The following is a 13,657-nucleotide window of genomic DNA, read 5'->3' on the forward strand; positions in this document are numbered from 1 at the left end:
ACATAGACTTTTTCCCTATCAATTCACATTGCTTTCACATGAACTCTGTTGATATAATATCAATTGCTTTCACATCAATTCTGTTGATATAATTTAAAAAAATGATATTCTGTAGCCATTCCGTTTCTCAAAGCACAATAAGAGATTGCAGTTAACAGTGATGTGCAATACTGATTGTTCGGGATTTTTGTGTGGAACAAGTACTGAGCATTGTATGTTCAAATCACTATGTCATCATAATTACATCATTTGTGATTGATTTAATAACAAGATTTGAGAATGTTTCAAAGATGCACAGAGCTAAACTTTAAATGCAACAAATAAAATAGGATACATTATTCCCAGGAATATAGTATTTTCTAATGCAGTGTGTGGTTATATTTACTGAGTGGCTATATATTAATAGATACTTGGTTAAACTATTACAACTGGAAGGATCAAATGTCAAATAATGATGTGACCCCAAAATAGCAGTTTTATACATCACACTACAAAAACCTGTCACAAGAACAATCCTAGATATAACTAGAATATGACAATAATATTGTGCCCTTCATATTATTAAAGAGATCCGAAACTATGCATGCATTATTGAATAAAGTTTTCAGGACATGTTGAGAAAGCAGCATAAGCATGCAGGTCACAGACTTTATAAATAAAAAACAAAAGCAAGGAACTTTTGTTGGAAAACTATAATATGGGTTTTGTCATAAAAGAAGATTGTGTTCATTTCAGGATATTATACATTAAAACATGAAGACATTGGAAAGGGTACAGAAGAGATTTACTGGATTCATTTGGGGTATCATAGATGGGAGAAGTTTGGTGTGTTCATAGACCAAAGAAGATTAAGGTGTGATATGGTAGGGTGTTCAAAATCATGAAGGTTCCAGATAGAGTAAACATATACCGTTCTCATTGGCTGAAGAGTTGATTGGTAAAGAATAAATGCTTTTCTTTACACCTCCTTTTATAATGAAGCAAGTTGTTCTGATCTCAGATCACTGCCTGAAAGGATACTTGCTTTCATAAAGGAACTGGATAGATATTTGCAGGTTTACAAAAAATGGAGGCAGGATGAAAAGAACAAGGTAATTGCATAAATTCCACCTGCTCTCACAAAATCACTGGCATCAGTGAAATAGGCTGAATGACCTATTATGCAGTATTGATTCTGTTACTTAAACCTACTCAGTTTTTTTAAACCTTTGCCATGGTACTTACAAAGCAGTAAATATTGAACATTTGCAATTTAATTAAACAAACATCACACATAAAAATTACTTGATCCATTGGTGCACTCAATAACACATCCTTTCCAAAATAATTGATCCATTGTTCTATTGAAAACAAATTCTCCCAAACACGATGAGGTTTGAATATCAAAATGTATTTTAGTTTTAAGCTACTAAATGGTTAAAGCTTATTTTTGTTATTAATAATGCATTTAAAGTGTGCTGGCTAGTAGAGACACTGTATTTATATCAATGCAGATGCTGATTGTTATGTCTACCGTTGAAAACATTTGCTCTGTTCCAAAAACCTTATAGTTCCATGACTTTTTTAATCCAGTTTACATACATTGAGACTCGGATAAAGATCCCTGGCTGATTTGGCCGACCACACCCACGACCTGGAATAATGACTCCTTCAAGTACCCAGCAGTCATGAGTGTAGCAGGCGAGAGGTCCACCATAATCCCGCTGAAAGACAGAAGAAACGTTTTCAGGTTTCATATCTCTTAAAGTTATGACAGTACCTGGCTCAACTACATGCTTCGGCAGCTCATTCCATATACACACCATCCATTGTTTAAAAATGTTACCACTCGGGTTCCTATTAAATCTTTCCCCCCTCACCTTAAACCCATGTTCACTGATTTCCCTTCTCGATTCCCCTACTCAGGGCAAAAGACTGCATTTACCTGATCTATTCCTCTCATGATCTTGTACACCTCTATAAAATCAGTACCTGGATGTGGCATCGAAGGATGAGAAGCCGAAGCAAAGAAGTGGAAGCCAAATAACCGAATGGAAACAAAGTCGAAACGCCAAATAACCTAAAGCATACAAAGCCGAAACGCCAACTAACCAAAAGGTTTGGACACCTAAAAGCCAACTAACCGAAAGGGCGGGATGCCTAAAAGCCAAGTAACTGAAAGGGTGGGACGCCTAAAAGCAAACTCACCGAAAGGCCACTCTGCCAAAACGCCAACTCACCGAAAGGCTGCGTCGACTACAAGCCAACTCATCGAATAGCGGCTCTGCCGAAAAGTCAAATAACGGACATGATGGTGCCGGGGGGGGGGGCGGGACTTGTCAGCGATTGGTCCAGACCCCCGCATCCATCACATCACTGGCCGATGGAGACGGGAGGGTGGGGGTCATTTTCCCACACATGCCATAGGTGACTGGGCACTGAACTCGAGCACCAAGTTGTAAGCGGCCGAAGGAGTGCATCCTTTGGGACAGCCCCCACTCTTCCAGGGCCGCCCTCCGCATTGTGACGGGCTGCGTGTCAGCAGCACCGGGTGGAGCAGAGGTGAAAGATCAGGGGGGGGAAGATAGCTTCAGTAAGGCTTCTCCCTTTCCTTTCCATATTTCTGAATCTTGAGATTCTATTGCTATCACCCTGAGGTGCAATTTGGCTCGGCACCCAGACAGTGTTTATCAGCTGTTTGTTATTCTTTTTACCTCGCAGGCTCCTGATCCCCGTATACCAGTCCCAGCACAGATCTCAGTCTCTACCACACGGCCTCTGTAGTACTTATTGCATTTCTTGTTACTCATAACTGGCATTTCCAATATATTCAGAACATCTTCATTGCCTGTACCTTCAAATCAAAAAAAGAAATTAGGAGACCCAAGTAGATGGAACATGGGGCAGTATATTATTTGTGTCCAAAAGGTTCTGCAATGATATACCAATGGTGTTTAGGAAGATTTCATTAAATATTCTTTTCATTTCTGGTGTAGCAGAAATACAGAGGCTCATCTCATTTTGGTCTGGAAATACCAGGTTTTGACAATGTTCATATTATCACACCAGCTACACCATATTTTTAATCTAATTTATTGACGTGAAAACTCCTGCAAGTACTGTCTTTTCCAATAAAGTTATTACATTAAAGTACTAAAATTCAGTGTGTTGCCAGTTTGATCAAGGTGTCATTTGCTTCTGTGGTTTATAGATTAAGGTGTGAAATTGTTTGGATTTAAATGTGGGACCACTGACAGTCTCAATCTGAATGCTATTTTTATTTTTCTGCATTGATGGTTACAACTGAAAATTGGTTTTGGCAGCTAGTAAGAATTTATCTGAAACAGGATAAATAAGAATGAAGTTTGAACACTTAAAATATGTAAGATGCTCTTACCTTGGGTCTCGCCCCATCCTGCAATCTCACATTTCGTCCCTTCAGGAACAATGTACCGTTGAGGTGGCAGACAGATCACAGCAACTCGGCTATTTAAGGTTGCAGTCCTGAGTGGGCAGAAATCAGTCTAGGTTACCAAGGAGAGATTGGCAACTCCGTTATTAAAAGCAGAGTAGACATTAAACAGTGAAATTGAAAATTTGGGGAAGCGGGATTTAATGCAGAGAAAGTTGTGTTGTTTTTTCCATCCAGTGTTGGTGGTTCATGTAAGCTTGAAGCATGAATTCAAATAATAACCAGTACTTCAGTAATTAGCAAGTCAGGTTACAAAAACTTTAAATATTCTAAGAAGTAGTTCAAAAACAATAAAGACAATAAAATATAAACAAAATGCTTTAAGAACTCAGCAGGTCAGGCAGCATTTGTGGAATCATTGTCATACAGCATGAAAACGGGCCATTCAGCCCAGCATGTCCACACCTACAAACAATCGGTCATTTACACTGACTATACCAGTGTTTCCACTTTGAAGAAAATTACCCGAAATTCGGGAAATTCTGGTTGTCTTCGGTCATTTTAGGGAAATGGAATAATTTCGGGAAATTTCCGCATCCGGCCCGTGAAGGGGTGTAAAGGTAATACACACAGCACTGCCGGTTTGGTGCTCAAAGGTTTAAACAGAGCGCTGTCAGTTTAATGCGTGGGAATTTAAACAAAGAGCTGTCGGCTGCAGCGCTATGGGTTCTAAATATAGTGCTACCGGCTGCGGCACTATGGGCTTTAAACATAGTGCTATGGTCACAGCGCTATGGGTCATAGACTTTTCTGGAAAATTCTCGTGTAACAATGAGTATTTGGTATTCTCTTTCTCAGTGGAAGTTGAGCCTTTGATTATTTTTCAGGCAGTGTGATAAGTTACCAGTGGGCGGCGGGATTGAGTTACATTGGGATTGGCCTTGATTTTACAGAACGGTGGGTGGGCTCAAGGGGCCGAGAGGGAGGGAGGGAGAGAGAGGGAGGGAAGGTGGGAGGGAGAGAAAAAAGGAAGGGTGAGAGGGAGGGGGGAGGGAGAGAGAGAGGGGAGAGAGGGTGAGGGAGAGAGAGAGGGAGAAAGAGGGAAGGAGGGAGAGAGAGAGGGCGAGGGAGGGACGAAGAAAGGGATGGAGGGAAAGGGCGAGAGACGGAGAGAGCAGAGACTGAGACACATGAGAGCAGTTTGAAAAAACGAAGACAACGAAAGCTGTTGGAGGCAACGAATGCTGCCTTGCATAGCACTGTACGTCAAGAGTCGTCAACAGTGTTTTATTGTCATATGTCCCAGATAGATCAATGAAATTTCTACTTGCTGTAGCACAACAGAATATGTATTAATAAAAAAAAGAACAAACAATAACAGTGCAATAATAATAATAATGAGTCTATTGTAGTTCAGAGCTTATGAGGTTGTAGTGTTTAATAGCCCGAAGGCTGTAGGGAAGAAGCTGTTCCTTAACCTGGACGTTACAGTTTTCAGGCTCCTGTACCTTCTTCCCGATGGCAGGGGTGAAAGTGTGCGGCCAGGATGGTGTGGGTCTCTGATGATACTGGCTGCCTTTTTCAGGCAGCACCTCCGATAAATCCTTAGTGGGGAGGTCAGAGCCGGTGATGGCCTGGGCAGTGTTTACAACTTTTTGCGATCTTTTCCGCTCCAGGGCGTTCAAGTTGCCGAACCAGGCCACGATGCAGCTAGTCAGTATGCTCTCTACTGTGCACCTGTAGAAGTTCAAGAAAATCCTCTTTGACATACTGAATCTCCGTAATCTTCTCAGGAAGTAGAGGCGCTGATGGGCTTTCTTTGATTGCATCAGTGTGCTGGGTCCAGGAAGTCGGAAATATGCACGCCCAGGGTGGGTCCTCAACCTTCCTCTTCCAAAGTGCGCAATCAGTTCTTTGGTTTTGCTGATATTGAGAGCCAGGTTGTTGTGTTGGAACCATATGGTCAGTTGGTCGATCTCACTTCTATACTCTGACTCATCACCATCTGCAATTCGTCCCACAACGGTGGTGTCGTCAGCAAACTTGAAAATGGAGTTCGCACTATGTCCGGCTACACAGTCATGAGTATAGAGTGAAGTAGAGCAGGGGGCTGAGCACGCAACCTTGAGGTACTCCCGTACTGATTATCACTGAGGATGAATTGTTTCTGCTAATTCGAACAGACTGGGGTCTGTGGATGAGGAAGTCGAGGATCAAATTGCAGAGGGATGCGCAGAGAACCAGTTCCGTGAGTTTCATAACCAGCTTTTTTTTTAATTAAAAAATTATTTAATTTCAACACGATACAATAACCAAAACTGTGGTGACATACCCACCACCATGTTACAAAATCATCAAACAAGTATGTTACAAATATTCTAATAACTGCTATACAACCCCGGTGAAGGGACAAGCATTTGGCTCAGGGAGAGCCCTCTTCCACCTGGCGCCGTGACTCGTGGATAGCCAGCTTGGCCAGACCTATGAGCAACCCATGAATCCCCTTTCCACCACCCTCCCCCTCCCCCCCTGTAGTTGAGTCAGGGAACCCCGGGGTTGCTCAGAGCACCGGTGGTGAGGTTTAAAAGAAGGGGGGCAAGGTGGTGAAGAAGGTGAAGTACCTGGGAAGCAAAACCCCCAGGGACAAGAATGATCCACCCATCCCATCACCTAGTCTGCAAGCCCCATAATCCAACTGGGAGCAATGGAGATCGGGCGGGAGGAGGTGGTGCCACAGAGGAAGGTTGCTCAGGTGACCCCACAGTCTGTGAGCTCATCCGCTTTTTTTTTAAATGGAGGAATCTCTCCAGGGAGGAGCGGAAGGGGGACGACCGGGAATCCTCCAGGAGGAAGGGGAGTACTGTGGTGGAGGAAGACACCCGCCCTTTGGTTCGGGCCCTGGTCCCATGTTCTGGAGGGGATTCTGGGGAGGGTGGCGATGGGGACCACTCGGGTGATGTGGAGCAGGAGGAGATTCCTGTTGGGGATGGTGGCCTGGATGAACTCGCGGATTTCCTCCACGGAATGAGTGGAGTGGCGTCGGGGGGAGCGAGAACATCTATTGATTCATTGTCCGAGGAGTCCCCTCCCACCTGCTCACTGCAGATGGAGACACCATCCCCATCCCCGGAAGTACCCAATCATGGCTGATCTATCTCTCCCTCCTAACCCCATTCTATTTGGCAGAGTAGATGAGAAACCAGTAGATGCAATGTACAATGTACAGTAATTGGATTTTCAGAAAAAAGTGCCACACCAGTTGGTGAATATGTTACAACATGTAGAATTGGGGTTAATATAGCAGAGTGGATTGAGAGTTGGTTAAGGTGGAAAGCAGAGTAGGAATGTCAGGTTGGCAGGATGTGACTAATGGGTACTAACAGATTGATACTTGGGTCCCAACTATTCATAAATTATATCAATGATTTGGACGAGGTGACCAAATATAATGTTTCCGTCTAATGATGACACAAAACCATGAAGAATGTGGATAGAAATGAGGTTCAATGGCTTGATTGTTTATAATATAATTTGACTGGATAGCACACAAATGGAGTTTTCCACTGTACTTCAGTTTATTGATAAAAAATAATCTAAAACCAACGCCAAGAAGAAGGCCCCTCTATCCCTATTCTCAGGAGCCAATATATCCAGATTGAATTAACTAAACAGATTAAAACAATGAGAAATTATCACACAAATTACCTTTCCAGCTCCAGCATGATCAAATTGGATCCCTTTGGTCCACAAACAGCCCTCTGGATGGAAATTGCCTGTTTTTCAGGATCATCAGGCCTGGGATTTTTCAGGATGGTTCCCATCCAGGCCTCATAGCCCCTGAATTCAGTGTAACTAGAGTTTAAAGATATAAACAGGCGCAACAATGATTTATCATTTTATTACTGATGCTTGGTTATGTTGTCAATGGAATGCTTTTGGACAAGTTTATCAACAATGTTCTCATCCTTGCCCACCTGTTCATTTGAAAGAGCATTTAAACATAAGAAACTGGGATTGAAATTCCCAAAACCTTTTTACCCGTAGGTGATCAGAAATTTGAGATTCTATATTAGAGTTAATAAGCAAATGACACAATAAATATGTGACCAAATGTTATGATTAATAATTGATATTAGGCAGTGCAGCAATTAAAACATAGATTTTAAAATATATTATCGCTAATAATTCAGTATCTGGGTATGATGAAGAATTAAAAGATTTTAAACAATTAGTAAGGAGAATCAATTTCCACCAGCAATATACTCAGTGACAGACAGGCACAGATTAAAAGGTAATTGCAAAAATATCAACAAGAATACGAGGTGAGTTGTGCACATGCTGAATAGGTGGGTATAGCAGCTCCCAATAATAATTTTCAAAGATGAATTAACATGCATTTGAAAAGGAGAAAATTTCTGGCCTGTCGAAGGGCAAAGGAGGGGTTAATTTCACGATCTCTTAAAAAAACAGCACATGCGTAATAGACTGAATGGCCTCCTGCACCACAGATATTATTCTATGATGAAAACATAAGTAAACTTGGTAATGCAGCAGGTACACAAAAATGCTGGAGATAATCAGTCTGAAGAAGGGTTTCGGCCCGAAACGTTGCCCATTTCCTTCGCTCCATAGATGCTGCTGCACCCGCTGAGTTTCACCAGCATTTTTGTCTACCTTCGATTTTCCAGCATCTGCAGTTCCTTCTTAAACACTTGGTAATGCAGCAAATAGACTGACTTCCTACTTGCTTTTTCTCTTTCCATCAAAATATTACTGTTAATCCTGGTCAAAACCTTCAATGGTTTTGCAGGCTACCTTCAGCAATTCCCATTTTGGACAGGGGCAGAGATGGATCTTTCCTGGGTTCTGGAATTTATGATTCACCTTTTACAGGAATATACCCATTGCAAAATAAACGATATCAGCAGCGGGGTAGAGGTAGAGATGGGAGAAATTATCATCATTGAAGTAAGGTGGCTTGAAAGATATTGCTTGTAAACAGGCCACTTAAACTAACCCATTGCTAACACATTCACTATTGCTTATTTCTCTGTTTCCTTGTCTTCTCTGGCATTTTGGTCAACAATACCACACAAACTGAGGCAAGTATTGATGCTTCAGTTTCATTTCATAACCTGGCTGCACATTCCTATTTCAATGTATGGGACATTCTAGGAATACATTCAAAGATCCATGACAGTTCAATGCAAAAAAAATTAAGTCATACCAGGAGGGAAAACATTGCTTGGAGCTGATGATCCAATTCCTGCTTACAAGAGTCCCACCACAAAAATGTCTCCCTTCCCTGAAAAGAAAATTAACAAATAAAAATTACACATTCAGGAAAATCCACAGAGCTCTCTAGAGTGAGGGAGGTTTGGGTTGGCAATGAATATGATGAAGTCCATGAGAGAGAAGCAGTTGAGGGCACTGGGAATGTATATACTGAAAAGATTCCAAGGTTGGTGTTCTAGAGATAGCCCAAGGGGTTCCTGGGGATGCTACACAATAACCAGCTTCTAGCTATCCACTCCCACAATTCTTCCTAACAGGTCCAGCGATGGCAAGACCCACTCCTTCACCCCGCCATTGGCTCTGACTCACCTGTTCTCATGCAGTTCTTCCTTCCCACTCTTAATGGAATTTTCCTACTATTATCTGAGATAACAGCAGAAAATGCTGGAAATTCTTAGCAGGTCCAACAACTCTGGAGAGAGAAACATTTTGAGGACACTGGCCTTTCATAAAGATCAATATTTTTCTCTTTCCATAAATGCTTCTTGAACGGCTGAATATTTCTAGCATTCGATTTTTATTTCAGCCTTCTAGCATATGCGGCAGTTTGCCTCTGGCCTGCAGATTAGATGTTTTTCACCAGTCAAACAAGCTTTTCATCACCTTGTGCAAAACATTTTTTTAAAAGACTGTAATTAGCATTCATGATTTTTCCACCTGCTTCTCTTTGGGAGATTAATATTAAATTCCTACAAAATCTTACTTGGCGGTTACTTAGGTAAATGCAGTGAAACCTATTCAACTTGTTGCAAATCCTCACAGGTTCTGTAAAGATGTCGCTGACCTCAGCCATGGCATAGCCTCCTAGCTTGCTTCGAAGCTCACTCTAATTCCCAACTTTCCAATGAAATGTTAAAAGGTACATCTTTAAAAGTAGAAGCATTGTCTGACATAATCCATAGATTGCAGATTGCAAATAGGCTAGGCAGTCAATGATTGGAAACTCACTCATTCAGGCACAGCAGTGCAATTTTGTGAGAAAGTACAAAACTTTTTGGGTGTAAACTATGGGCCAGAATCTCCAGGGATCGTGCTGGTCGGGATAGCAGCTGATTGATTTACCTGTTGCGAAGGCTCACGGTCCAAGGGGAGTTTCCAGGCGTACCATTCAGAATCCGAGACCTTTTCTTAGGTATTCGGTCATCTCGCTTACCACATGAGTTAAAGTCAACTGAAGCTGCAAAGGAAAAGGTACGATTCAACACAAAACGATGACCGAGTCAAGATGCAGTCAATTCAGGCAAGTGGTGTTTGCTAAAAGAAATAAAGTAGACAAATTGGGCCAAATTATATATTTTTCTCCCCATTAAATTAATTGATTCTGCTAATTGAAACAATTAAATAAATACATGTATTCTAAATGTACATTCTCAGTGTTTGCTTTTTGGTACTGAACATAAAACAAGCACAACTTGGATCTTCAGAATATGATGTTTTAAACGAATTGATGACCATAATATGATGTTTTAATCTACAATTTGAGAGGGAGAAGGGAAAATCGAAATTGTCAGTATTTCAGTTGAACAAAGGGGATATGGAGCCATGAGGGAGGAGCTGGCCAAAGTTGATGGGAAAGATACCCTAACAGGGATGACAGTGGAACAACAGTGGCAGGTATTTCTGGGAATAATACAGAAGGTGCACGATCAGTTCATTCCAAAGAGGAAGAAAGATTCCAAGGGGAGTAAGGGGCGACCGTGGCTGACAAGGGAAGTCAGGGACAGTATAAAAATAAAAGTGAAGAAGTATAACATAGGAAAGATTAGCGGGAAGCCAGAGGATTGGGAAACTTAAAGATCAACAGAAGATAACTAAAAAGGCAATACGGGGAGAAAGATGAGGTACGAAGGTAAGCTAGCCAAGAATATAAAAGATTCTTTAGGTATGTGAAGAGGAAAAAAATAGTTAAGACCAAAGTTGGACCCTTAAAGACTGAAACAGGCGAATTTATTATGGGGAACAAGGAAATGGCAGATGAGTTGAACAGGTACTTTGGATCCATCTTCACTAAGGAAGACACAAACAATCTCCCTGATCTACTAGTGGCCAGAGGATCTGGGATGATGGAGGAACTGAAGGAAATCCACATTAGGATTTAGGGCAGGGATCGGCAACCTTGTTCTGCATAGGGACTGGGACGCATGTCTGCGAGCGGATGGTGGGCCACATCTATCACATGTACACATGCATCCCGCCCCGGATGGCAGGCATCAAATCACGTGTTCACAGAAGGTAGACGAAAATTCTGGAGAAACGCAGCGGGTGAGGCAGCCTCATGTAATCCTTGCATGTCTCACCAGCTGAGTTTCTCCAGCATTTTTGTCTATCATCGATTTTTCCAGCATCTGCAGTTCTTTCTTAAACGTGTTCACAGAAGGTGCGTAGACGTGCTGGCGGCTTTGCGCAGGATAAGGTACAGCCAGAGCTCGTGTAAGCGCTCGGCCGTGCTCTGAGAAGCGCTCGGGGCGCTCGGCGGGCTGGATGATTACGGGGAAAAAAATCCGCATGTGGGCCGGATGATTTCAGGTTACGGACTGCATTGGGCCCTGGGACGTAAGTTGCTGACCCCTGATCTAGGGTGATGGAGGAACTGAAGGAAATTCACATTAGGCAGGAAATGGTGTTGGGTAGACTCATGAGATTGAAGGCTGATAAATCCACACGGCCTGATGGTCTGCGTCCCAGTTAGCCTGACATAGATGGTGCGGAAGATGATGGTGTCAATTATAAAAGATGAAATAGCGGCACATTTGGGTAGCAGTAGCAGGATCGGTCCGAGCCAGCATGGATTTACGAAGGGGAAATCATGCTTGACTAATCTTCTGGAATTCTTTGAGGATGTAACTAGGAAAATGGATAAGGGAGAGCCAGTGGATGTAGTGTACCTAGACTTTCAGAAGCATTTGATAAGGTCCCACATAGGAGATTAGTGGGTAAAATAAGAGCAGATGGTAGGTAGGGTACTGGGGGTAGGGTACTGACATGGATAGAAAATTGGTTGGCAGACAGGAAACAAAAAGTAGGGATTAACGGGTCCCTTTCAGAATGGCAGGCAGTGACCAGTGGGGTACCGCAAGGCTCGGTGCTGGGGCCACAGCTATTTACAATATACATTAATGATTTAGATGAAGTGATTAAAAGTAACATTAGCAAATTTACAGATGACACAAAGCTGTGTGGCAGTGTGAACTGTGCGGAGGATGCTATGAGGATGCAGGGTGACTTGGACAGGTTGGATGAGTGGGCAGATGCATGGCAGATGCAGTGGATAATGCTGTGGATAAATGTGAGGCTATCCACTTTGGTGGCAAGAACATGAAGGCAGATTATTATCTGAATGGTGTCAAGTTAGGGAAAGGGGAAGTACAACGAGATCTGGGTGCCCTTGTTCATCAGTCACTGAAAGTAAGCATGTAGGTACAGCAGGCAGTGAAGAAAGTGAATGGCATGTTGGCCTTCATAACAAGTGGAGTTGAGTATAGGAGCAAAGAGGTCCTCCTGCAGTTGTACATGGCCCTAGTGAGACCACACCTGGAGTATTGTGTGCAGTTTTGGTCTCCAAATTTGAGGAAGGACATTCTTGCTATTGAGGTAGTGCAGCGTAGGTTTACAAGGTTAATTCCCGGGATGGCGGGAATGTCATATGCTGAGAGAATGGAGCGGCTGGGCTTGTATACTCTGGAATTTAGAAGGATGAGAGGGGATCTTATTGAAACATATAAGATTACTAAGGGGTAGGCCATTTTGAACGGAGATGAAGAAAAACTTTTTCTCCTAGAGTTGTGAATCTGTGGAATTCTCTGCCTCAGAAGGCAGTGGAGGCCAATTCTCTGGATGCTTTCAAGAGAAAGTTAGATAGAGCTCAAAGATAGCAGAGTCAAGGGATATGGTGAGAAGGCAGGAATGAGGTACTGATTGTGGATGATCAGCCAAGATCACAGTGGTGGCTCGATGGGCCGAATGGCCTACTCCTGCACCTCTTGTCTATTGTCTATTAGAGCCACAGGGATCGAAAGCAAGTTGAAAAAGGAACCAAAATTGGCTTGATAAGAGGAAGCAAAGGGTGGTAGTGATAGGAAAAGTAAGTTCACAGAGTGTACAAAAAAATGGTGTTGCTATTGATAATAAAGAAATTGACAAATCATCCGCTACGATAATCCACAACATTGGTGTCCCATAAGGATGCATTCTCAGCCCCATACCATACACTTTATACACTCATGCCTGTGCAACCAAATACCAATCAAACTCTATTTACAAATTTGTAGACAACACCACCATGGTGGGATGGATATCAAATCATGACGAGATGGAGTACAGGAAGGATATTGAGAACATAACCTGATGCCAAGACAACAACCTCATCCTCAATGTCAGCAAGAGAAAGGAAATTGTAATCGACTTCAAGAGGCGAAGCAGTACACACACTTGGGTAAACATTGAGTGCCAAAGCATAGATGGTTGAAAGCTTCAAATTTTTAAGAATAAATATCACCCGCAATTTGTCCTGGCCAGCCACATGAAAGCAATGTCCAAGAAAGCCCACCAATGCCTCTACTTCCTTCGAAGGCTGAGTAAGTTCGGCATGTTCCCAAAAACCCTCACCAACTTCTCTACACATGTGCCGTAGAAAACATTTAATCAGAATGCATCACAGCTCCATCCAAGACCACAAGAAATTGCAAAGAGTTGTGATTGTAGCCCAGAATATCACGCAAATCATCTCCCTTCCATTGACTCCATCTATACTTTACGCTGCCTTGGCAAGGACACCAGTATAATCAAGGATAGGTCTCACCCACTCACTCCCTCTTCTCCCCTCTCCCATTAGGCAAGAGGTACATATGTTTGAAAACACATATTTCCAGATTCAGGGACAGTTTCTTTCCAGCTGTTATCAGGCAACTGAACTGTCCTCTTACCTAGAGTGGTCCTAACCTTCCATCTACCTCATTGGAGATATTCAAACTA

General features: G+C 42.5%; 1 protein-coding gene across 1 annotated transcript in view; it reads right to left on the reverse strand.

The window, feature by feature from the left end:
* Nucleotides 1–245: 245 nt before the first annotated feature.
* mst1 (macrophage stimulating 1) overlaps nt 246–13,657 on the reverse strand; it is a 52,676-nt gene continuing 39,264 nt past the window's right edge. The window contains exons 13-18 of the mRNA XM_033036853.1: nt 9,749–9,863; nt 8,619–8,696; nt 7,097–7,243; nt 3,377–3,483; nt 2,694–2,833; nt 246–1,703 (exon numbers count right to left, since the gene is read on the reverse strand). Coding sequence (XP_032892744.1) covers nt 1,545–1,703; nt 2,694–2,833; nt 3,377–3,483; nt 7,097–7,243; nt 8,619–8,696; nt 9,749–9,863 — 746 coding nt within the window. The 3' untranslated portion in view covers nt 246–1,544. The remainder of the gene's footprint in view (nt 1,704–2,693; nt 2,834–3,376; nt 3,484–7,096; nt 7,244–8,618; nt 8,697–9,748; nt 9,864–13,657) is intronic.

Source organism: Amblyraja radiata, chromosome 18, assembly GCF_010909765.2.
Source record: "Amblyraja radiata isolate CabotCenter1 chromosome 18, sAmbRad1.1.pri, whole genome shotgun sequence".
NCBI lineage: Eukaryota > Metazoa > Chordata > Chondrichthyes > Rajiformes > Rajidae > Amblyraja > Amblyraja radiata.